The following is a 27,180-nucleotide window of genomic DNA, read 5'->3' on the forward strand; positions in this document are numbered from 1 at the left end:
GATTCAGTCACAGGACATGGTAGATAGTCCAGGCTCCTATTCAGCATCGTGCAGTCTGCAACGGCAATGTAGCAAATTCTGTAAATGATTGATGGCAAGGCGTAACCTCCTCCAGATGGTCACGACAGCAGGTCAACCCAACCAACCAGCCGAACTTGTGGTCTACAAGAGAAGAGAATGTACATGGTTACATGGGGGCAGCAGGACAGCCACACTTCCCAATGATGGCGCGACAGTCACGTGCATCAAACTGGCATAAAAACATGTCCGAAATCCTTGTGATTAATCAGCAGTTGGACAGTATTACTAGCGCAAATCGCGCTATCGGAATTAAAATATTTAGTTTTTTGGTTGCGGGCAGCTGTCTCGCGGGATTAACTGTAACTAGCGCGCAAGTGTCAAAAGGTGACAGCTAGTAACACTGCAAATATGGTTGGTATTTTTAGGAGAGTTTGCCCATCTTTTCCAACACGGATTGACGACAACGGGTATCGATCGAAGGGCTTGACGACAACGGGTATCAACACAAAGGAGGCCTCTCTGTCGGAGTTAACCGTGTTTTACGTCCACTGTGGTCTATATTCATTACCATTTTGATCTATAGTTACTTCCATGGCCCGGTGTGCTGTACCAAGGCAAAAGGAGAAGATGTGGCTAATATTTCGCACGTACTGTGGCCACCTTCCCTCCCTGCAAATTTTGATCTCAACCACCTGCGATGAAATGAACTACGTCATTGAATCCTTTAGAACAAATTGGATGGTGTGGCGATCAAGGAGCAGATCCATCCATTTAAATGCAAACTGCTCTTAGGGCGGCAGGTCCCCATGCAATGGCATTGCCGGTGGAGGCCTAGTTAAAAATGAAAGAGATAGATGTCATATATACGACTCTTATTGTGGAACCTAAGATAAGTTATACTTTTCTCCCACAAACGTTTTAAAACGTTACTCCCTCCGTCTCATAATATAAGACGTTATTACATCCAATATATGTAAAGCACCCAATGCCTAACCAAACACCAGGACCATAAAATTACCAAATATGAAGGGCATAATTACTTCTCTGACAAAACATACTAGATGACATAAGGACCTATTTTACTGCACAAGGGGCAAGTTTAAGATAAAATGTGTTGCGACTTGCGAGTGCCCTTAGATATCAATATATGTTAGTACCATTACCATATAAGAGTCTACAGAACACTCCCCGCCATATAAACAAATAGTAAGCACACATACTCCGCAAAAACCAGGAGTATACCATAGGCACCTCTCCCATCACCCGTCTATATTTATATCCATATCCATCATGGCCAGGTATGCGGTAGAAGGGCTTCATATGTATTGTGCATTTGGGACCCACCTCATCCAATGCTGATCTCCACTTGTGATGAACTACCTAGCTGGATCCCTTTGGAACAAAGTTGAGGATGCGGCGGGGAAGGAGCTGCTGAGCCGGTCGAAATAGCTGGCTAAGGATGGACTGAATCCATTAACTCATTAGGCACTCATTTAATCTCCATCCATTGAAACGCAAACTTCTTTCTGAAGGTACTCGGGGCGGTCCCAATGCAATGATGTCAGTTGTATAAAACAACTGGCCAACCAAGCTACACATTCTGGTGCTGGGGCATAGTTAACGAGGAAAGAGAGATGTGTTCTAGCTAGACTGGTCTAGAATGAGTATTATTGCGAAAAGTGGTTCAATTCATACTTCTATCTGACAAAACATATCAAATGTTAGGTCATTTAGATACAAACCACTAAGAAAATTATATCTAAATAGTAATACATATCTAATGCCACAGATACAAGTTTAAGATGCAATGCGTGGGAGTGCCCCCTTTGATAAATAAATAAAAAATATCGACTAGAGTTGCCGTTAGCAAAGCACCCATGCTATAAGCTTATGATCAAGCACCCATACTCGGCCAAAACCAGGAGTTAATTACTTTAGGCCCCTCTGGTGGAGCGGCCAAGCTAAATATGCCATAAAGCCTAGGACTAAGACAGCCAACTGCCTAGATGAGGCATTCATTCTGTCACTCATTTCAATAGTGACATAAACTTGTCCCTAGTCTGGTTACAGCTCAAGCCCAACCAAGTATGCGAATACAGGTGGGTACTCGATAGACTATAAGAGTAGCAACCATGCACCCACATGATCTAAGCCACCCCCAACGCAACGCAAGCACAGACACGTCCTGGCCTGGCCGGCTTGACTCCACTACTTCTCTAGCTTCCAAGAGAAACCGGCCACTATCTTCCACATTTTCAGGTTTGTCGATCCTTGTTAGCACGGTAGCGTGTAGAGCTCGCCATGGACGCTGGCGCGGTGGCTGGATGCCTCCGGGACAAGACCGTCCTCGTCACCGGCTCAACTGGCTACCTCGGAAAATGTACGCAAATACCATACATATACATCGCGAGCCCTTACCTTATGCATATATGTACTATATGTAATGTATTATGTATCTATGCATGCAGTGATGGTGGAGAAGATACTGAGAGTACAGCCGGACGTGAAGAAGGTCTACCTGCTGGTGCGCGCTCCCGATGCCGCCTCCGCCGAGCAGCGTATCCTGACCCAGGTGAAGTGGATATGCGTCATTGCTTTCGACCACACCAGCTATATGCAGTGCTATGGACATGGTCTAACCTTTAGTTGTATAGTACGTTGGGCGCCATCTTTACAAACTCATGGCACTGGAAACTCATTTGGTTCGTCTTGGTACCGCGCGTGCAGGTGCTAGGGAAGGACCTGTTCAATACCCTGCGGGAAAAGCACGGGCTTGCTGGCTTCCAGAAGCTGATCAAAGAGAAGATAGTTCCTCTGGCGGGAGACGTCGGGACTCGCAACTTCGGGCTCGACAGCTCCACATCTGACGACCTGTGTCAGGAGATCGATGTTATCGTCCATGGGGCTGCAACGACTAGCTTTTATGAAAGGTACAACAATTGCTAATTAAGTGTGGCAAATACACGTAAAACTGTAAAAAGCATTCCAGATATGTTTTTACAAGAACTAATTAATGACTGACAATTGCAGATTTTTCATCATGGGAACTTGTATACCTTTATTGGCTTTATACTTGTTCTAATAATTTGAGTTGGGGAGCATGTAATAGTCCAGTATCAGCGAAAAAATTGAGCAAATCCTGCTACCTAAGTAACATGTAACTGAATTTTCTTCCCCTAGAAATCAGTAGCATTTTGCACCATCCAATTTGAATCTCCTCATATCTAATAGTCTTACTGACCAAACTACAAGTCATGCGTTTCAAACTAATTTACTTATTACAGCTTGTGAACCTTTTAACCTGTATGTTAGAGGGGGCAGTTGTGCACAGATAAACAGAACCTAGACACACAAAAGGAGTTGTTGAACTAGTAAAAGGCATAATATAAAATAAAGTTGAATCAACGAAAGATGTAAATCTTGCTGAATCACCACAGAATTTTAGAATGGAGGTGGAAGTACAGAAATCGTGGAGATAATATCAACATCAGAGATACCTGGCTCAGATCTGATTTTTGGGGGAGCACAGCGTTGAACTTGTCTCTGGAAGAACCTGGTGAACACTGTTGCAAATCTTCAACTAAACTCACCGGATATCCATATTCACATGATAAGTCGATGCGTGTTGCCTACATACTACCTCCGTCTTGGTTTGTTGGTCCCCATTGTATTTCGTGTCAAATTTTGATCATAGATTTAACTAACAAATTGTTCGTGCATGTCACCAAAAATTATATCATTGAAAACTATGTTTAAATACGAATCCAACGATATAATTTTTGTTGACATGCATTAACATTCTGTTAGTTAAATCTTTAGTCAAAGTTTGACACAAATTACAAAAGGGACCAATAAACCAGGATGGAGGTAGTACATGCTTTCCCTGTAAAAGCCATAGCAGGTTGTGGTGCTGGGAGGACACAACACGCAAAAGCCAAAACAGTTTACCGTTCCAGCTTTTAGTATGAACTATTTTGCATGTTTGTTGAATTTCATTGCACGTACAGGTACGATGTTGCTTTGGCATCGAATGCATTAGGAGCCCAATATGGATGCGAATTTGCCAAGAAGTGTCCTAATCTGAAATTGTTGCTTCATGTTTCCACTGGTACGTGTTTTATTTATATATACCCAGTTGTGCACACAAGCAAAAATGGAGGAGAATTGTACAATACGATGAGTATATATATGATCGGCCAACTCCAACATAACCATGTCTTCTTTTATCTATTAGCTTTTGTAGCTGGTACTCAAGAAGGACTTTTACTGGAGAAAGCACTAAAGATGGGTGAAGCATTACGGCCCGGTTGCCACTTGGACATTGAAGCTGAGTTGCAGCTGGTTGAGAAGGTCAAGGCTGAACTCGCAGAGGCGAAGAGTGGTGGTTCAGACCAATCATCGGAGAAGATAGCCATGAAAGAACTTGGCTTCAAGAGGTCTGACCAATCTAAATGTGGTATTTACTTTATTTCAAGAATATGTTTGATGTTTAGTACATCCGCATGTTATTCAACATGCAACTTTTTGAGAGCTATGTTGTTAAAACTAAAAATTGCTATATTTGGAAACAATTTCAATGAAAAATCTTACCGACCATTTTCACATGACCAATGTAAATAACCTTTTATGTGTTAGTAGTCATCTAACAACACACTTTTTAAAGGGAAAATTCTTATATTTCTGACAGGAGAGTAAATTTAGGGAGAGCAGATAATAAATATAAATCAAATCACTGTTATAGTTATGTCATTATTACTAAGGTAGTTGTCATATCAAATGCTGCCACCTTTAGACCTCTGGTTTGGACCATTTTCGATCATGACCAGTACCAACTTAAAAAGAGGTGGTTGATTTATTGTGCCACATTCGCAAGAACATTGTTCACTTCCATATGTACGTGATGTATCAAAAATCAGCTTGACACTACCTAAATTGTTCATAAATTGTTGAAGGGCTTGTCATTTTGGATGGCCAAATGTATATACATTTACCAAGGCTATGGGGGAGATGTTACTTGAGCAGCAGAGGGGAGACCTTCCTGTCGTTATTATTCGACCCACCATGGTAACCAGCACTTATCAAGATCCATTTCCTGGGTGGATAGAAGGGGCGAGGTAAGCTCAACATGTAAATCTACTGGCAATTTATAGTTCAATTTTGCTCAACTAATTACTGTTGCAGAAGTATCATACTACATATATATCCAAGCTGGACATCACCAATAGAATATAAGTTCTTTTACCATTTTATCTCCAGGACAATTGATGCTCTGATTGTCGCCTACAATGAGCAGGCATTCCCATGTTTCGTAGGTGATCGCAATGACACAATGGATGCAGTGAGTAATACATGATCATATTAGCTATTACGGATGTAGACAGATTAATGGAGCAACCTGACTAATTGAATTGTATGCTTAAACTTGAGAGATACTAATAGTCCATATATATAGGTTCCTGCAGATATGGTGGTAAATGCAACACTGGTAGCCATGGCTGTTCACTGGAATGAGAAAGGGCAAGTCATTTACCATGTGAGCTCGGCAATCCGAAATCCATTGACCGGTCAAGTTCTTGAGGACGTGTGCTGGGATTATTTCTCCATCCATCCCCGTGTACTAGAAAATGGGAAACCTCTAGAAAACAGAAGGCCATACGTGTTCAAGAGATTCGCTTACTTCCGCGCATATCTGATCCTGATGTATAAGCTACCACTTGAGGTACAAAATCATAGTTCTATAATTTGTACGTACATCCCAATATGGTGTTCATATGATGAAGACTCACATTGTGGTCATATTTTAACTTCAAATGAACAGATTTTGCATGCAGTGAGCGTATTACTCTGTGGGTTGTTTTCCCAATGTTACAACAAGCACAACCGAAGATACACTTTCCTAATGCTCTTGGTCAAGCTGTATGCACCATATGCCTTCTTCAAAGGATGGTGAGACCATTTTCTGCCCGTGTTACATTAGTTACTGTAAACTTTTTAACTTGCCATTTTGGATACCAAAACAGTCTTCAATGACCTTGTTTGACCCCAACTTTGTCCGTATATATGTTGATCCAACTTTTCTTTGATGTTCTTGTTCCTAAAGCTTTGATGACACAAACTTAACAAGATTGAGGAAGGAAGTAAAGATGGACGGCAAAGATGGTAGCCTCTTCAACTTCGACCCCAAATCTATGGACTGGCACTCGTATCTCTTGAACGTCCACGTCCCAGCTGTGCTAATGTACGGCCGCAAAAATAAGGGAAGCGTATAGAAAAGAGTGGAATAATAATCTTCCTATTCTTGAAATGAAGGATAAGCATTGTTCTCCAAGAAAAATGTATATCATACTGCTAAACATTACATTTGTATGAAGTGAAGGCATACAACCATGTGATCTATCTGTATGTATTTATATTATTGAATTGAATAAAAAATACTCATAGGCCCCGGTGCTTTTTGGATGTGATAACATGTGTCAACCAAACCAATGCTGCGGAACGTGTCATGTACAACGTAGATAAGGAAGAAATAGAGGCATCATTTATTCCCACATGGAGGGAGAACAGATGGTCCTACTTGGCACCCTATATGTCACCGGGAGTAAGGATATTATAAAGCATGCCATTCAATATTTGGGGTCGTGAATAATATTGTGCATTGTACATATTCATTCTTTCTAAGAATAGTCATTTTGGTTGAAGGGTACTAAGAGCAACTCTAGCAGACCCCGCAAAAAGCCCCGATCCGTAAAATAACCATCAAAATGCGGGTCGGCGCGGAAAATCCGCCCGAACAGAAGCCGCAAACGCGGCCGGCCCGCAAAAATATTTAAGGGGCGCGGCAAAAACTTGACCTTAACCCGCAGATACGCGGGTTTGCCCCCCCCCCCCTCCGACCCGTCGATGCCCTGCATATAGCGGGAGCGGTTGGTGGGGAGGACATTTCAGCCCACGCTTTCCCCACCAACCACTTCCCCTCTCCCCCTCGCCCCGCCGCGCCCAAGATTCCGGCGAAAGTAGCCAGCGGGAGCATGCCGAAAGGCTGCCACACGCACGAGATTTCCCTCCGCCCCCCCTCCCGCGTCGGTGGGCCAGAAAGTTGCGAATCTGCGACCCTTCATCCCAGGCGGCCGGATTTGGCTTTTCCGGCCGCCGGTGGCTGTGCCAAGCGACGGAGTGGTCGGGGAGCATGTCGCTTAGCCCCGTCAAGGTCGCATCGCCGCATGCAGGTACGGGTTCGTCCTCCCGCCGCCGCCAAGGGTTTGCAGGCATGGATTCGGCCGGCCGTCCACCGGGCTCGACGCTCGCGCAGCGGCTCTGGGGCTCGCCGATGCCGCTCATACAGTGCAACGATTGCACGCGGACAGTGATGCGGTTAACTTCGAGCACGCCGAAGCACCCCGGATGGGTGTTCTTCAAATGCGAAAATGACGGGGTACGTGTTGTTCTCATTCGGCTCATTTTGATAGCTTATTCTTTGGTTCAATTACAGTATCTTATTTCAAACATCATCATGTGTATAGGAAGATGGATGCTCATTTTAATTTTGGGAAGGCAAATACATTGATTTATTGATAGAAAAAACTTAATAGACGTTCGTGCACTCCTTAGTATAATCGAAGGCAATGATGCGGCTGCATGTGCAACTAGAGGGGAAGCAATGTCTACTTCTTTTGAACCAAAGATGAAGAAAGAAGAATGCAAAATCAAGAATCCACAGATCAACAATGAATGCATGGAGAAGATATTAGTCCAACTAGTGGGAGCAGTTATGGAAATTAGAAATCTTCTAAAATGCATACTTGTGGTTTGTGTTTTCTTTGATCATGCTATTCTAGCAAACATTTGGTGATGTCTTATGTATCCAATGTTGTTGAAAAAGCAAAGAAATGCATTATGTTGGATCAAATTGAGATGCAAATTTAGATTTTCCGGGCCGGAGGAGCGGCGCCAGACCAGACCCCGCAAAGCCGATCCGTAAAAGAGCATATTCCGTGAATATTCTTTTTTACGGGTCTACTATACGGGATCTGTATCTGCGGCCGTCCGCGCCGGCCCGCAAAACCCTTTTTTCCGTAAACTGCAAACGCGTTTTGCGGGCCGGCGGGATGCGGGGTCTGCTAGAGATGCTCTAACCTGTTAAAGCAAGTAGTCTGATACAAAGTGTTGTTCTTGCCTATATAGCTGTGTCCACCATGGATTTTTTTTCTCCTATGAATCTCCTGTTCCAGCTGAGATGTGCCTCATTGCAATGGAGCGACCCCGTGAGATGATCAGTTTATCCTCCTATGTTCAGCAGACTCGCTCTTTTTTAATATGCCAGCCCGCGTCACCTTCACTCATTTCTCTTCATTTCCTTCTTATTCATCTCCAATCCTTACCGTAGAATCCATTACTCACATTTGACATCCTCTGCATAAGATTCGAAAATCAGAAAGATTTAACAAAGAAATAGCAAATCCAAGAAACCTTGGACAGGCCAAGGTGACATAGGCTGAATAGTGATGTAGACCAGAGCTGCTTGGCATCTCTATATATATTGACGATGAATTAACCCTTTTGTAATAATGTATCAAGTGATATAATCTTGCCAGAAATCATTTTGTCAGATAATTTCTTTTGCTAATTTATTCTAACTGTGCAGAAATATTTGAGTTACACTAGAATACATTCAGCTATAAGGAGAAACGTCGACCCCCGCGTTGCCCCCGCTCGGGTGACTCCGGTGGGTTCCCAGCCCTAGCCGCCCCGCTCCTGAATTCACTTCCCTCACCCTGCTGCCGCCGAAGGACGCCGCCGGGATGCGCCCGGGGGCCGACGACGGTGGTGGGGATCCTCCTTTCTCCCGCGTATCACGGGTGGTGCGGAGCCCTTGCGCGTGCGGAGGCGTGGCAGATCTGGCGGCGGCGGCGATGGCTGGCCATGTCACGGGCGACAGCGACTGCGGCGCGTCAGGCAACCTGCTCACGGGCGGCGGCTCGCCTAGCTCGGGCGGTGGCGACTTATGCTGCGGCGGCGCGTCATCCGGCTTTGGATAGGCGGCGGCGTGGAGGGCTTGGTGGGCGGCTTGGCGGCACTTCCGGTCAGATATGATCTGGCCAGTGCAGCCGGTGAAGGAAATATGCCCTAGAGGCAACAATGAAGTTATTATTTATTTCCTTATATCATGATAAATGTTTATTATTCATGCTAGAATTGTATTAACCGGAAACATGATACATGTGTGAATACATAGACAAAACAGAGTGTCACTAGTATACCTCTACTTGACTAGCTCGTTGAATCAAAGATGGTCATGTTTCCTAACCATAGATAAAGAGTTGTCATTTGATTAACGATATCACATCATTAGGAGAATGATGTGATTGACTTGACCCATTCTGTTAGCTTAGCACTTGATCGTTTAGTTTGTTGCTATTGTTTTCTTCATGACTTATACATGTTCCTGTGACTATGAGATTATGCAACTCCCGTTTACCGGAGGAACACTTTGTGTTCTACCAAACGTCACAACGTAACTAGGTGATTATAAAGGTGCTCTACAGGTGTCTCCAAAGGTACTTGTTGGGTTGGCGTATTTCGAGATTAGGATTTGTCACTCCGATTGTCGGAGAGGTATCTCTGGGCCCACTCGGTAGTACACATCACTTAAGCCTTGAAAGCATTGCAACTAATGAGTTAGTTGCGGGATGATGTATTGTAGAATGAGCAAAGAGACTTGCCAGTAACGAGATTGAACTAGGTATTGAGATACCGACGATCGAATCTCGGGCAAGTAACATACCGATGACAAAGGGAACAATGTATGTTGTTATGCGGTTTGACCGATAAAGATCTTCGTAGAATATGTAGGAGACAATATGAGCATCCAGGTTCCGCTATTGGTTATTGACCGGAGACGTGTCTCGGTCATGTCTACATAGTTCTCGAACCCGTAGGGTCCGCACGCTTAAAGTTCGATGACGGTTATATTATGAGTTTATGTGTTTTGATGTACCGAAGGTAGTTCGGAGTCCCGGATGTGATCACGGACATGACGAGGAGTCTCGGAATGGTCGAGACATGAAGATTGATATATTGGACGACTATATTCCGACACCAGAATGGTTCTGGGGGTTTTCGGCTATATACCGGAGTACCGGGGGGGTTACCGGAACCCCCCGAGGGTTATTGGGCCTCATGGGCCCAAAAGTGGTGGAAGAGCAGAGGCAGCAGGAGGTGGCGCGCGACCCCCCTTGCCCCAATCCGAATTGGGAAAGGGAAGGGGGTGGCGGCCTCCCTTCTTCTTCCTTCTCGACACCTCCTCCTTCCCCGTTCTCCTAGTTGGAATAGGAAAGGGGGGCCAAACCTACTTGGAGTAGGATTGCCCCCCCCCCTTGGGCGCGCCTCCTCCTCTTGGCCGGCCCCCTCCTCCTCCCCCCCTTTATATACGGAGGAGGGGGGCACCCCATAGAGACAACAATTGATCTCTTAGATCTTTTAGCCGTGTGCGGTGCCCCCTTCCATCATAATCCACCTCGGTCATATCGTAGCGGTGCTTAGGCGAAGCCCTGCGTCGGTAGAACATCATCATCGTCACCACGCCGTCGTGCTGACGAAACTCTCCCTCAAAGCTCGGCTGGATCGGAGTTCAAGGGACGTCATCGAGTTGAACGTGTGCAGAACTCGGAGGTGCCGTGCGTTCCGTGCTTGATCGGTCGGATCGTGAAGACATACGACTACATCAACCGCGTTGTGCTAACGCTTCTGCTTTCGGTCTACGAGGGTACGTGGACACACTCTTCCCTCTCGTTTCTATGCATCACCATGATCTTACGTGTGCGTAGGATTTTTTTGAAATTACTATGTTCCCCAACAGTGGCATCCGAGCCAGGTTTTATGCGTTGATGTTATATGCACGAGTAGAACACAAGTGAGTTGTGGGCGATATAAGTCATACTGCTTACCAGCATGTCATACTTTGGTTCGACGGTATTGTTGGATGAAGCGGCCCGGACCGACATTATGCGTACGCTTACGCTTACGCGAGACTGGTTCTACCGACGTGCTTTGCACATAGGTGGCTGGCGGGTGTCAGTTTCTCCAACTTTAGTTGAACCGAGTGTGGCTACGCCCGGTCCTTGAGAAGGTTAAAACAGCACCAACTTGACAAACTATCGTTGTGGTTTTCATGCGTAGGTAAGAACGGTTCTTGCTCAACCCGTAGCAGCCACGTAAAACTTGCAACAACAAAGTAGAGGACGTCTAACTTGTTTTTGCAGGGCATGTTGTGATGTGATATGGTCAAGGCATGATGCTATATTTTATTGTATGAGATGATCATGTTTTGTAACCGAGTTATCGGCAATTGGCAGGAGCCATATGGTTTTCACTTTATTGTATGCAATGCAATCGCCCTGTAATGCTTTACTTTATCACTAAGCGGTAGCGATAGTCGTAGAAGCATAAGTTGGCGAGACGACAATGATGCTACGATGGAGATCAAAGTGTCGCGCCGGTGACAATGGTGATCATGATGGTGCTTCGGAGATGAAGATCACAAGCACAAGATGATGGCCATATCATATCACCTATATTGATTGCACGTGATGTTTATCTTTTATGCATCTTATCTTGCTTTGATTGACGGTAGCATTATAAGATGATCTCTCACTAAATTATCAAGGTATAAGTGTTCTTCCTGAGTATGCACCGTTGCGAAAGTTCTTTGTGCTGAGACACCACGCGATGATCGGGTGTGATAGGCTCTACGTTCAAATACAATGGGTGCAAAATAGTTGCACACGCGGAATACTCAGGTTAAACTTGACGAGCCTAGCATATGCAGATATGGCCTCGGAACACTAAGACTGAAAGGTCGAGCGCGAATCATATAGTAGATATGATCAACATAGTGATGTTCACCATTGAAACTACTCCATCTCACATGATGATCGGACATGGTTTAGTTGATTTGGATCACGTGATCACTTAGAGGATTAAAGGGATGTCTATCTAAGTGGGAGTTCTTAAGTAATATGATAAATTGAACTTAAATTTATCATGAACTTAGTACCTGATAGTTTTTGCTTGTCTATGTTGATTGTAGATAGATGGCTCGTGCTGTTGTTCCGTTGAATTTTAATGCGTTCCTTGAGAAAGCAAAGTTGAAAGATGATGGTAACAATTACACGGACTGGGTCCGTAACGTGAGGATTATCCTCATTGCAGCACAAAAGAATTACGTCCTGGAAGCACCACTGGGTGCCAGGCCTACTGCAGATACTGCTGACAACGTTCAGAACATTTGGCAGAGTAAAGCTAATGACTACTCGATAGTTCAGTGTGCCATGCTTTACGGCTTAGAACCGGGACTTCAACGACGTTTTGAACGTCATGGAGCATATGAGATGTTCCAGGAGTTAAAGTTAATATTTCAAGCAAATGCCCGGATTGAGAGATATGAAGTCTCCAATAAGTTCTATTGCTGCAAGATGGAGGAGAATAGTTCTGTCAGTGAACATATACTCAAAATATCTGGGTATCATAATCACTTGACTCAACTGGGAGTTAATCTTCCTGTTGATAGTGTCATTGACAGAGTTCTTCAATCACTGCCACCAAGCTACAAAAGCTTCGTGATGAACTATAATATGCAAAGGATGGATAAGACAATTCTAGAGCTCTTTGCAATGCTAAAGGCTGCGGAGGTAGAAATCAAAAAGGAGCATCAAGTGTTGATGGTCACCAAGACCACTACTTTCAAGAAAAAAGGTAAAGGGAAGAAGAAGGGGAACTTCAAGAAGAACGGCAAACAAGTTGCTGCTCAAGAGTAGAAACCCAAGTTTGGTCCTAAGCTTGAAACTGAGTGCTTCTAGTGCAAACAGACTGGTCACTAGAAGCGGAACTGCCCCAAGTATTTGGCAGATAAGAAGGATGGCAAGGTGAACAAAGGTATATGTGATATACATGTTATTGATGTGTATCTTACTAATGCTTGCAGTAGCACATGTGTATTTGATACTAGTTCTGTTGCTAATACTTGCAACTCGAAACAGGGACTATGGATTAAGCGAAGATTGGCTAAGGACGAGGTGACAATGCGCGTGGGAAATGGTTCCAAAGTCGATGTGATCGTAGTCGGCACACTACCTCTACATATACCTTCGGGATTAGTTTCAGACCTGAATAATTGTTATTTGGTGCTAGCGTTGAGCATGAACATTATATCTGGATCTTGTTTGATGCGAGACAGTTATTCATTTAAATCAGAGAATAATGGTTGTTCTATTTATATGAGTAATATCTTTTATGGTCATGCACCCTTAAAGAGTGGTCTATTCTTATTGAATCTTGATAGTAGTGGTACACATATTCATAATATTGAAGCCAAAAGATGCAGAGTTGATAATGATAGTGCGACTTATTTGTGGCACTACCGTTTAGGTCATATTGGTGTAAAGCGCATGAAGAAACTCCATACTGATGGACTTTTGAAACCACTTGATTATGAATCACTTGGTACTTGCGAACCGTGCCTCATGGGCAAGATGACTAAAACGCCGTTCTCCGGAACTATGGAGCGAGCAACAGATTTGTTGGAAATCATACATATAGATGTATGTGGTCCGATGAATGTTGAGGCTCGCGGCGGGTATTGTTATTTTCTCACCTTCACAGATGATTTAAGAAGATATGGGTATATCTACTTAATGAAACATAAATCTAAAACATTTGAAAAGTTCAAAGAATTTCAGAGTGAAGTTGAAAATCATTGTAACAAGAAAATAAAGTTTCTACGATCTGATCGTGGAGGAGAATATTTGAGTTACGAGTTTGGTCTTCATTTGAAACAATGCGGAATAGTTTCGCAACTCACGCCACCTGGAACACCACAACGTAATGGTGTGTCCGAATGTCGTAATCATACTTTACTAGATATGGTGCGATCTATGATGTCTCTTACTGATTTACCGCTATCATTTTGGGGTTATGCTTTAGAGACGGCTACATTCACGTTAAATAGGGCACCATCGAAATACGTTGAAACGACGCCTTATGAACTGTGGTTTGGCAAGAAAACAAAGTTGTCATTTCTTAAAGTTTGGGGCTGCGATGCTTATGTGAAAAAACTTCAACCTGATAAGCTCGAACCCAAATCGAAGAAATGTGTCTTCATAGGATACCCCAAGGAAACTGTTGGGTACACCTTCTATCACAGATCGGAAGGCAAAACGTTTGTTGCTAAATTTGGATCCTTTCTAAAGAAGAAGTTTCTCTCGAAAGAAGTGAGTGGGAGGAAAGTAGAACTTGATGATGTAACTGTACCTGCTCCCGTATTGGAAAGTAGTTCATCACAGAAACCGGTTCCTGTGACACTGATACGTCCATTTTGCATCATGCTTTTATATCGATATTTATTGCATTATGGGCTGTTATTACACATTATGTCACAATACTTATGCCTATTCTCTCTTATTTTACAAGGTTTACATAAAGAAGGAGAATGCCGGTAGCTGGGATTCTGGGCTGAAAAAGGAGCAAATATTAGAGACCTATTCTGCACAACTCCAAACGTCCTGAAACTTCACGGAAGACATTTTCAGAATATATAAAAAATACTGAGCGCAAGAAGTTCACCAGGGGGGCCATACCCTGCCCACGAGGGTGGGGGGCGCGCCCTACCCCCTGAGCGTGCCCCCTACCTGGTGGGCCCCCTGGTGGCCCTCCGATGGCCATCTTCTGCTATATGGAGTCTTTCGATGAGGAAAAAAATCATAAGCCATCTTTCCGGACGAGACTCCGCCGCCACAAGGCGGAACCTTGGCGGGACCAATCTAGGGCTCTAGCGGAGCTGTTCTGCCGGGGAAACTTCCCTCCGAGAGGGGGAAATCATCGCCATCATCATCACCAATGCTCCTCTCATCGGGAGAGGGCAATCTCCATCAACATCTTCACCAGCACCATCTCCTCTCCAAACCCTAGTTCATCTCCTGTATCCAATTCTTGTCTCCAAGTTTGGGATTGGTACCTGTGGGTTCCTAGTAGTGTTAATTACTCCTTGTAGTTGATGCTAGTTGGTTTAATTGGTGGAAGATCATATGTTCAGATCCTATATGCATATTAATACCCCTCTGATTATGAACATGAATATGCTTTGTGAGTAGTTACGTTTGTTCCTGAGGACATGAGAGAAGTTTTGCTATTAGTAGTCATGTGAATTTGGTATTCGTTCCATATTTTGATGAGATGTATGTTGTCTCTCCTCTAGTGGTGTTATGTGAACGTCGACTACATGACACTTCACCATTATTTGGGCCTAGAGGAAGGCATTGGGAAGTAATAAGTAGATGATGGGTTGCTAGAGTGACAGAAGTTTAAACCCTAGTTTATGTGTTGCTTCGTAAGGGGCTGATTTGGATCCATTTGTTTCATGCTATGGTTAGGTTTGCCTTAATACTTTTGTTGTAGTTGTGGATGCTTGCAATAGAGGTTAATCATAAGTGGGATGCTTGTCCAAGTAAGGGTAGTACCCAAGCACCGGTCCACCCACATACCAAATTATCAAAGTACCAAACGCGAATCATATGAACATGATGAAACCTAGCTTGACGATATTCCCATGTGTCCTCAGGAGCGCTTTACATCATATAAGAGTTTGTCTAGGCTTGTCCTTTGCTACAAAAAGGATTGGGCCACCTTGCTGCACTTTATTTACTTTTATTACTTGTTACTCGTTACAAATTATCCTATCACAAAACTATCTGTTACCTATTATTTCAGTGCTTGCAGAGAATACCTTGCTGAAAACCGCTTATCATTTCCTTCTGCTCCTCGTTGGGTTCGACACTCTTACTTATCGAAAGGACTACGATAGATCCCCTATACTTGTGGGTCATCAAGACTCTTTTCTGGCGCCGTTGCCGGGGAGTGAAGCGCCTTTGGTAGGTGGAAATTGGTAAGGAAAAATTTATATAGTGTGCTGAAAATTACTGTCACTTGTTACTATGGAAAGTAATCCTCTGAGGGGTTTGTTCGGGGTATCTTCACCCCGACCAGTAGAGCAAAGAGTTGCTCCTCAACCTACTGAACCTACTGAAAATGAAAATGTCTGCTTTGAAATTCCTTCGGGTATGATAGAAAAACTGCTAGCTAATCCTTTTGCAGGAGACGGAACAACACATCCTGATGAGCACTTAATATATGTGGATGAAGTTTGTGGATTATTTAAGCTTGCAGGTGTACCTGGAGATGTTATTAAGAAGAAAGTCTTCCCTTTATCTTTGAAGGAAGATGCATTGACATGGTATAGGCTATGTGATGATACGGGGTCATGGAACTACAAATGATTGAAATTGGAATTTCATCAGAAGTTTTATCCTATGCATCTTGTTCATCGTGATCGCAATTATATATATAATGTTTGGCCTCGTGAAGGAGAAAGCATCGCTCAAGCTTGGGGGAGGCTTAAATCAATGTTATATTCATGCCCCAATCATGAGCTCTCAAGAGAAATGATTATTCAAAATTTATATGCTCGGCTTTCTGATAACAATCGCACCATGCTCGATACTTCTTGTGCTGGCTCTTTTATGACGAAGACTATTGAATTCAAATGAGATTTATTGGAAAGAATTAAACGCAACTCTGAAGATTGGGACCTCGATGAAGGTAAGGAGTCAGGTATGCCACCTAAGTTTGATTGTGTTAAATCTTTTATGGATATCGATATTTTCCGTAAATTTAGCACTAAATATGGACTTGACTATGAGATAGTAGCTTCTTTCTATGAATCTTTTGCTACTCATGTTGATCTCCCTAGGGAGAAGTGGTTTAAATATCATCCTCCCATAGAAGTAAAAGTAGCTGCACCTATTAAAGTTGAAGAAAAGACTATCACTTATAATGATCCTATTGTTCCTACTTCTTATGTTGAGAAACCACCTTTCCCTGTTAGGATAAAGGATCATGCTAAAGCTTCAACTGTGGTTCGTGATACATCTCCAACGTATCTATAATTTTTGATTGCTCCATGCTATATTATCTACTGTTTTGGACATTATTGGGCTTTATTATCCACTTTTATATTATTTTTGGGACTAACCTATTAACCGGAGGCCCAGCCTAGAATTGCTGTTTTTTGCGTGTTTTAGGGTTTTGAAGAAAAGGAATATCAAACGAAGTCCAAACGGAATGAAACCTTCGGAAACATGATTTTCTCATCAGATAAGATCCAGGAGACTTGGACCCTCCGTCAAGAAAGCCACGAGGCGGTCACGAGGGTGGAGGGCGCGCCCCCTGCCTCATGGGCCCCTCAAAGCTCTACCGACGTACTTCTTCCTCCTATATATATCCACATACCCCAAACGATTGGGGACGGAGCCAAAACCTAATTCCACCGCCGCAACTTTCTGTATCCACGAGATCCCATCTTGGGGCCTGTTCCGGAGCTCTGCCGGAGGGGGCATCGATCACGGAGGGGTTCTACATCATCATCCAAGCCCCTCCGATGAAGTGTGAGTAGTTTACTTCAGACCTACGGGTCCATACTTAGTAGCTAGATGGCTTCTTCTCTCTTTTTGGATCTCAATACAATGTTCTCCCCCTCTCTTGTGGAGATCTATTCGATGTAATCTTCTTTTTGCGGTGTGTTTATTGAGACCGATGAATTGTGGGTTTATGATCAAGTCTATCTATGAATTACATTTGAATCTTCTCTGAATTCTTTTATGTATGATTGGTTATCTTTGCAAGTCTCTTCGAATTATCAGTTTGGTTTGGCCTACTAGATTGGTTGTTCTTGCCATGGGAGAAGTGCTTAGCTTTGGGTTCGATCTTGTGGTGTCCTCTCCCAGTGACAGAAGGGGCAGCAAGGCACGTATTGTATTGATGCCATCGAGGATAACAAGATGGGGTTTTATCATATTTCATGAAACTATCCCTCTACATCATGTCATCTTGCTTAAGGCGTTACTCTATTTTTAACTTAATACTCTAGATGCATGCTGGATAGCAGTCGATGAGTGGAGTAATAGTAGTAGATGTAGGCAGGAGTCGGTCTACTTGTCTCGGACGTGATGCCTATATACATGATCATACCTAGGTATTCTCATAACTATGCTCAATTCTGTCAATTGCTCAACAGTAATTTGTTCACCCACCGTAGAATACTTATGCTCTTGAGAGAAGCCACTAGTGAAACCTATGGCCCCCGGGTCTCTTTCTCATCATATCAATCTCCATCATTTATTATTGCTTTGCTTTTACTTTTCACTTTGCATCTCTATACCAAAAATACCAAAAACATTATTTATCATCTCTATCAGATCTCACTTTCGTAAGTGACCGTGAAGGGATTAACAACCCCTAAGCGCGTTGGTTGTGTTGAGCTATTGTTTTTGTGTAGGTACGAGGGACTCACGCGTAGCCTCCTACTGGATTGATACCTTGGTTCTCAAAAACTGAGGGAAATACTTACACTACTTTGCTGCATCATCCTCTCCTCTTCGGGGAAATCCAACGCAATGCTCAAGAGGTAGCAAGAAGAATTTCTGGCACCGTTGCCGGGGAGTCTGCGCAAAAGTCAACATACCAAGTACGCATCACAATCCCTATTTCCTGCATTACATTATTTGCCATTTGCCTCTCGTTTTCCTCTCCCCCCACTTCACCCTTGCCATTTTATTCGCCCTCTCTCTCTCTATCCTCCCTCTCTATTTGCCTCTTTTGCCCTTTGCCTTTTGTTTGCTTGTGTGTTAGTTTGCTCGCTTGTTGTCATGGCTAGTCTCATATCTTCTCCGTTGTCTCTCGAGAATGAAGTTCTAAATTTTAAACAAAGGGAGGGAGAAAATCTAAAAGATGCTTGGTATAGAATTTGCAATGCTCAAAATAGATCTACCAGGAAGCAATCTACTTCAGTTCTTCTCCGCAATTTTTATGTAGGTGCTAGTCCTTGGTATAGATATATCCTTGATACCACTACCGGAGGGAATTTCTTGGGTAACCATACTTTTGATTCTTATAATGCTATGTTAGATTTATTTGGCTCACCACCTCTTTTGGCTAATGGAACTATGTTAACTTTGGAGCATGTTATGCAAAGACTTGAAATTATTGAAAATAAAGTTGCTACTATTGAATTAATTGAAAATCTAGATAAAAAGATCCACAATCAAATTACCCAATATGGATCTAAGGTAGGAATGACTTTGAAAAATATTAAGGAAAAGGAACCCATAGTTAATGAGAAAATAAACTTAGATTCTACTAGAATCGATAAACTTGAGGGTATCATTACGAACTTGGGAACCGCGTTTTCTTCCGTAAAGAATACTCCAAGTCCTCCTACTAAAATTGCCAAGCTTATGTATGTTCCTAAAAATAAGGGTGAATCATCTAGTAGGGAAACTGCGGATCTTAAATCTATAAGTATTCATCCCAATCTTTTTGCTATCGTTAAGGAACCAATTGCTACAAATGAATTTTTTGATCTTGTGCCTAAGAGTTTGATAACAACTAGAAAGAAATAAATTCCTAAGGGAGATAGATGCCTCATTGAAGAATTGCCTACCAAAGATGGCAATACCTAGATCTATTCTTGCTTGTTATGCCTAGCTAGGGGCGTTAAACGATATCGCTTGTTGGGAGGCAACCCAATTTTATTTTTATTCCTTGATTTTTGCTCCTTTTTAGTAATAAATAAATTATTTAGACTCTGTTTTGGTTGTGTTTTTTTGTGTTTAATTAGTGTTTGTGCCAAGTAGAACCGTTGGGAAGACTTGGGGAAAGTCTTGTTGAACTTGCTGTAAAAAACTGAAACTTTAGCGCTCACGAGAACTGCTGTAAGTTTTAATTGGAGAGTGCTATTTAGTTAATTCTTTTTGCAGATGATTAATAGATAAATTCCTCACGTCGAGCAATTTATTTTAGAATTTTTGGGGTTGCAGATCTTGCACTAGGTACAGATTACTACAGACTGTTCTGTTTTTGACAGATTCTGTTTTTCGTGTGTTGTTTGCTTATTTTGATGAATCTATGGCTAGTAAAATAGTTTATGAACCATATAAAAGTTGGAATACAGTAGGTATAACACCCATATAAATAAAGAATGAGTTCATTACAGTACCTTGAAGTGGTCTTTTGTTTTCTTTCGCTAACGGAGCTCACGAGATTTTCTACTTTAAGTTTTGTGTTGTGAAGTTTTCAAGTTTTGGGTAAAGATTTGATAGATTACGGAACAAGGAGTGGCAAGAGCCTAAGCTTGGGGATGCCCATGGCACCGCCAAGATAATCTAAGGACACCTAAAAGCCAAAGCTTGGGGATGCCCCGGAAGGCATCCCCTCTTTCGTCTTCTTCTATCGGTAACTTTACTTGGAGCTATATTTTTATTTACCACATGATATGTGTTTTGCTTGGAGTGTCTTTTATGATTTGAGTCTTTGCTTATTAGTTTACCACAATCATCCTTGCTGTACACACCTTTTGAGAGAGCCATACATAATTTGGAATTTGATAGAATACTCTATGTGCTTCACTTATATCTTTTGAGTTATATAATTTTGCTCTAGTGCTTCACTTATATCTTTTAGAGGATGGTGGTGGATTTGTTTTATAGAAACTATAGATCTCTCATGCTTCACTTAGATTATTTTGATAGTCTTAATAGCATGGTAATTTGCTTAATAATAATTATGCTTGGTATTCAAGATTTGTAAAACTTTCTTTTGAGTGCGTTGAATACTAAGAAAAAATTGATGCTTGATAATTGTTTTGAGATATGAGGATGGTGATATTAGAGTCATGCTAGTTGAGTAGTTGTGAATTTGAGAAATGCTTGTGTTAAAGTGTGTGATTCCCGTAGCATGCACGTATGGTGAACCGTTATGTGATGAAGTCGGAGCATGATTTATTTATTGATTGTCTTCCTTATGAGTGGCGGTCGGGGACGAGCGATGGTCTTCTCCTACCAATCTATCCCCCTAGGAGCATGCGCGTAATACTTTGCTTTGATAACTTCTAGATTTTTGCAATAAGTATATGAGTTATTTATGACTAATGTTGAGTCCATGAATTATACGCACTTTTCTTCATTCCACCATTGCTAGCCTCTCTAATACCGCGCACTTTTCGTCGGTATCATACACCCACCAAATACCTTCCTCAAAACAGCCACCATACCTACCTATCATGGCATTTCTATAGCCATTCTGAGATATATTGCCATGCAACTTTCCACCGTTCCGTTCATTATGACACGCTCATCATTGTCATATTGCTAGCATGATCATGTAGTTGACAACGTATATGTGGCAAAGCCATTGTTCATAATTCTTTCATACATGTCACTCTTGATTCATTGCATATCCCGATACACCGCCGGAGGCATTCATATAGAGTCATATTTTGTTCTAAGTATTGAGTTGTAATTGTTGAGTTGTAAGAAAAATAAAAGTGTGATGATCATCATTTTTAGAGCATTGTCCCAAGTGAGGAAAGGATGATGGAGACTATGATTCCCCCACAAGTCGGGATGAGACTCCGGACGAAAAAAAAAAAAGAAAAGAGGCCATAAAAAAGAGAAGGCCCAAAAAATGAGAGAAAAAGAGAGAAGGGACAATGTTACTATCCTTTTACCACACTTGTGCTTCAAAGTAGCACCATGATCTTCATGATAGAGAGTCTCTCATTCTGTCACTTTCATATACTAGTGGGAATTTTTCATTATAGAAATTGGCTTGTATATTCCAATGATGGGCTTCCTCAAAATGCCCTAGGTCTTCGTGAGCAAGCGAGTTGGATGCACACCCACTTAGTTTCTTTTGTTGAGCTTTCATATACTTATAGCTCTAGTGCATCCGTTGCATGGCAATCCCTACTCACTCACATTGATATCTATTAATGGGCATCTCCATAGCCCATTGATACGCCTAGTTGATGTGAGACTATCTTCCCCTCTTTTTGTCTTCTCCACAACCACCATTCTATTCCACATATAGTGCTATATCCATGGCTCACGCTCATGTATTGCGTGAAGATCAAAAAAGTTTTGAAAATGTCAAAAGTATGAAACAATTGCTTGGCTTGTCATCGGGGTTGTGCATGATTTAAATACTTTGTGTGGTGAAGATAGAGCATAGCCAGACTATATGATTTTGTAGGGATAGCTTTCTTTGGCCATGTTATTTTGAGAAGACATAATTGCTTTGTTAGTATGCTTGAAGTATTATTATTTTTATGTCAACATGAACTTTTGTCTTGAATCTTTTTGAATATGAATATTCATATGACAATTAAGAAGATTTACATTGAAATTATGCCAAGTAGCACTCTGCATCAAAAATTCTGTTTTTATCATTTACCTACTCGAGGACGAGCAGGAATTAAGCTTGGGGATGCTTGATACGTCTCCAACGTATCTATAATTTTTGATTGCTCCATGCTATATTATCTACTGTTTGGACATTATTGGGCTTTATTATCCACTTTTATATTATTTTTGGGACTAACCTATTAACCGGAGGCCCAGCCCAGAATTGCTGTTTTTTGCCTGTTTTAGGGTTTCGAAGAAAAGGAATATCAAACGGAGTCCAAACGGAATGACACCTTCGGAAACGTGATTTTCTCATCAGATAAGATCCAGGAGACTTGGACCCTCCGTCAAGAAAGCCACGAGGCGGTCACGAGGGTGGAGGGCGCACCCCCTGCCTCGTGGGCCCCTCGAAGCTCCACCGACATACTTCTTCCTCCTATATATATCCACGTACCCCCAAACGATCGGGGACGGAGCCAAAAACCTAATTCCACTGCCGTAACTTTCTGTATCCACGAGATCCCATCTTGGGGCCTGTCCCGGAGCTCCGCCGGAGGGGGCATCGATCACGGAGGGCTTCTACATCATCATCCAAGCCCCTCCGATGAAGTGTGAGTAGTTTACTTCAGACCTACGGGTCCATACTTAGTAGCTAGATGTCTTCTTCTCTCTTTTTGGATCTCAATACAATGTTCTCCCCCTCTCTTGTGGAGATCTATTCGATGTAATCTTCTTTTTGCGGTGTGTTTATTGAGACCGATGAATTGTGGGTTTATGATCAAGTCTATCTATGAATAATATTTGAATCTTCTCTGAATTCTTTTATGTATGATTGGTTATCTTTGCAAGTCTCTTCAAATTATCAGTTTGGTTTGGCCTACTAGATTGGTTGTTCTTTCCATGGGAGAAGTGCTTAGCTTTGGGTTCGATCTTGCGGTGTCCTTTCCCAGTGACAGAAGGGGCAGCAAGGCACGTATTGTATTGTTGCCATCGAGGATAACAAGATGGGGTTTTTATCATATTGCATGAAACTATCCCTCTACATCATGTCATCTTGCTTAAGGCGTTACTCTGTTTTTAACTTAATACTCTAGATGCATGCTGGATAGCGGTCGATGAGTGGAGTAATAGTAGTAGATGCAGGCAGGAGTCGGTCTACTTGTCTCGGACGTGATGCCTATATACATGATCATACCTAGATATTCTCATAACTATGCTCAATTCTGTCAATTGCTCAACAGTAATTTGTTCAACCACCGTAGAATACTTATGCTCTTGAGAGAAGCCACTAGTGAAACCTATGGCCCCCGGGTCTCTTTCTCATCATATCAATCTCCATCATTTATTATTGCTTTGCTTTTACTTTGCTTTTACTTTTCACTTTGCATCTCTATACCAAAAATACCAAAAATATTATTTATCATCTCTATCAGATCTCACTTTCGTAAGTGACCGTGAAGGGATTGACAACCCCTAAGCGCGTTGGTTGCGTTGAGCTATTATTTTTGTGTAGGTATGAGGGACTCGCGCATAGCCTCCTACTGGATTGATACCTTGGTTCTCAAAAACTGAGGGAAATACTTACGCTACTTTGCTGCATCATCCTCTCGTCTTCGGGGAAATCCAACGCAGTGCTCAAGAGGTAGCAGTTCATAAAAGCAATATTAGAACTTATACACCTGCTGAGCAAATTAAAGTTGAACCTAATATTGCTATTATTAAAGATCTCTTATCTGATAATATTGATGGGCATGTTATTCATTTCCGTGATGAGACTGCTAGAATTGCTAAACCTTGTGCTAAAGATAAACCTTGTTATTTCTGTTAAAATAGGAGATCATTGTTATCATGGCTTATGTGATATGGGTGCCAGTGCTAGTGCTATACCTCATGACTTATACAAAGAAACTAGCAGTGTGACCCGCGCATTTGCGCGGCTAGATTCTCTACGTATATCACCATACAAGTTTCTGTGTTTGGATTGGTCTCTGGAGAAAAACATTATTTCCATATGAATTTGACACTGAATATTATCAGTATATAAGCAACTAATTTTATTATTTGGTAAGACACATTCGTATCGGTCTATTTCCACTATACATCATGGGTTGGCAATCAAACCAAAGGAGTCATGATACTTTAATTTTAAAAATTATAAATAAAATTCTACCAAGAACTAAATCTAAGTATTGATATCTTTCATTTATGTACAACTTTTTTCTCCATTGGCTCATCATTATTAGTGTGATGGCTTGCCAAGTTGTGCCTTCAATGCTAATTATTATTTGATTATATTTAGATCTACATTTTCTTTTTCATATGGCCCAAATAGATAAATCTATATGAAAGTTATAGCCCAAGGAAACACGCTAATTAGCTTCATGGAGCATTTTTTTGTCGAAAGTGCAAAGCTACTATTTAGTATTCTTATCAAAGTTGTACCAATATTTCTGTTGAAGTATCTAAACCTCCTCTTTACCATGAAATCTATCTTTTCACAGATATTGTTTTGAAATTGGATCTTCATATATAAGTAACTTCTTTGCATTTTTACTCTTTTAGAAATCCATCTTGAATTTGGTGTAGTTATTGTTACTCCTGCTATTTAACATGAAATCTATCTTTTCGCAGATATTTTTTAAAATGGATCTTCATATATAAGTAACAACTTTGCATTTTTACTCTTTGAGAAATCCATCTTGAATTTGGTGTAGTTATTGTAGGCTTTTCTATCATATATACTGGTTAGTTGGCAGCATAAGCAACTATATGGCACTGCACTGCATACAACACATACTGTTTCAGATTGATTTTCATCATAATTTATTCGGCTGCTAATAAATGTATGTCTAGTACGTTTATATTTTAATCTAAACCATTATAAAGATGACCCCGTCATATAATTAACATATCATATTATTTAGCCCGTGTGATCAAATGTGTTGGAATGTTTTTTCCCAGTTCTCTCATCCCTCAGTCATTGTCACCATTAGGTACTTCATATCTCACTGGGGTCACAACTCCGAATCATAATGATATATCTAGTTGATTGGATACTATAGATGTGCATGGTCTTAACGACAATAGACTTCGCATTTTCTTCCCCCTGCATGTTAGCATGTACAGCCAGATATTCACATATGTATCATTCTAAAATATTCACGCAACTATATTGACTTCTTTTACTCATTCATCTTTTATTGCATTCTCTATCTCCCTCATTTATTCCAGGAAATAGAAGCCGGATCGATTTATTTGCTTGTCACTCAATCAGTGTAATTTTCATAGGTACTTTAGAGCTGTGCAACTTTTCGATGATGGTTGTTTGTGTCGCTCTTTCACCTCCCTCGCTTCTTTCCAGAAATAACTCGACTGTTGACTTGTCCATCCTATAGTCTCCAACAAAAGTACTACTCCCTCTTAGTGTCGCAATTTTTAACTAAGCTTGAACTAATCTTAGTTCAAAACCGTGACACTTATTTTGAATCGGTGGGAGTACAATAAATTAAGCCCATCAAGCATATCACGATTGGGATATTCATAGGTTCTTTGAGAGATGCTACTTTTTTTTGCAAGGATAACTTCCAATCTATTGATGGTTGTACGTGCCATCTAATAAAATAATAGTGTTCGTATGTTCCAAAGTATATGTTTGTAGTTTATAATTCACAATTTTATCTGTAAGTTCCTCTTAATACATCAAAAAGATTGTATAATGACATATTAAAAAAAGTATTTTGCAGGCAATATAACGTTGTTATGCTCACATGACCAGTCCATGTACTTGTGTGTACATTACTGGTCAAAGTTTTAAAGCATCTCCTGGCAAAAATGTTTTAAAAAATCTTCTAGGAGTAAAAAGTTTTAACACATTTAGTTGCATGTTTACTTATGCATCTCAAATTTTTAAACGGGTGATTGTTTATTATTATACATGCACATTCTCGATGCTTTGATCTCATGGTCCTTCTAGCAACTTTTTTCCGTGAAGAATACTTAATGTAGAATGAAGCATTTGCATGTCGTATTTCTTCGTATTGTTTTTTTAATAGCAACCACTGCAATGATTTCCGAGAATAGAAATATAAATGTTAGCACTTACATGTTCTCCATTCATGATTTTTATAGAAAATATTCATATTAGGCAAAAGTATTTTGCTAATACATTTACGTACGCATCTTTTTAAAATCAGAATCGAGAGGCTTTTTTTGGCATGTGCTTATGATGCACGCTGAGCCAGCTATGTCCTCTGAGAAGGTCAGTTTGCCTTATGTTTGCACGATATATATGTTCGTACAACGGCCGATCCCACAGCAGGCGACTCGTTTGGGCCACGCATGCGCATTAGTCCAGTTTTTTCTTCTTTATCAACATCTTATGTATTTTTGTGATTTCTTTTTTATCAACATCTGGCTACAGAGTCTGCTATCCCAACGTGAAGTACTAAAAGTCTGATTTTTTCTATTGTCTGAATGCAGAAGAAGAGGAGTTCGGATTGATTTTTCTACTAAAATAGTAAGATGACATCAGCATGTGAATTCTCCTCGGGCGCTACATCTTTCTAATGAGCGCTCCTCCATGATTTCATCCTAATAGGACTCTTAATTACTCCCTCCGTAAACTAATATAAAAGCGTTTAGATTACTATTTTAGTTATCTTTTTTTCAGGCTTACTATTGTAGTTATCTAAACATGTCACGGGCCTTACTACTGCCCCGGACCGGCCTGCTCATCAGGAAACAGCACAGGGACGGCCTAGGCGGGAGAGGAGGCCCAACAGTCATTACAATGGCCCAAGTTGGAGCAAGTGACCTAGCTATATAAGCGTGCGTGTGTGGAGTGGTAGGGCAAGAAAGAACAGAACCCTGAACC

General features: G+C 41.5%; 1 protein-coding gene across 1 annotated transcript; it reads left to right on the forward strand.

Annotated features, from left to right (window-relative positions):
- Positions 1-2,168: 2,168 nt before the first annotated feature.
- LOC123104815 (fatty acyl-CoA reductase 1) lies at positions 2,169-6,485 on the forward strand. The gene is made up of 10 exons (XM_044526725.1): positions 2,169-2,401; positions 2,490-2,593; positions 2,749-2,951; positions 4,029-4,129; positions 4,256-4,457; positions 4,974-5,135; positions 5,278-5,359; positions 5,474-5,740; positions 5,840-5,967; positions 6,122-6,485. Exons 1-10 carry the CDS (start codon positions 2,323-2,325, stop codon positions 6,288-6,290), a joined length of 1,497 nt encoding a protein of 498 aa, XP_044382660.1. The 5' UTR covers positions 2,169-2,322; the 3' UTR covers positions 6,291-6,485.
- The last annotated feature ends 20,695 nt before the right edge of the window (positions 6,486-27,180 follow it).

The sequence above is a fragment of the Triticum aestivum genome, chromosome 5A (assembly GCF_018294505.1).
Source record: "Triticum aestivum cultivar Chinese Spring chromosome 5A, IWGSC CS RefSeq v2.1, whole genome shotgun sequence".
Taxonomy (NCBI): Eukaryota; Viridiplantae; Streptophyta; class Magnoliopsida; order Poales; family Poaceae; genus Triticum; species Triticum aestivum.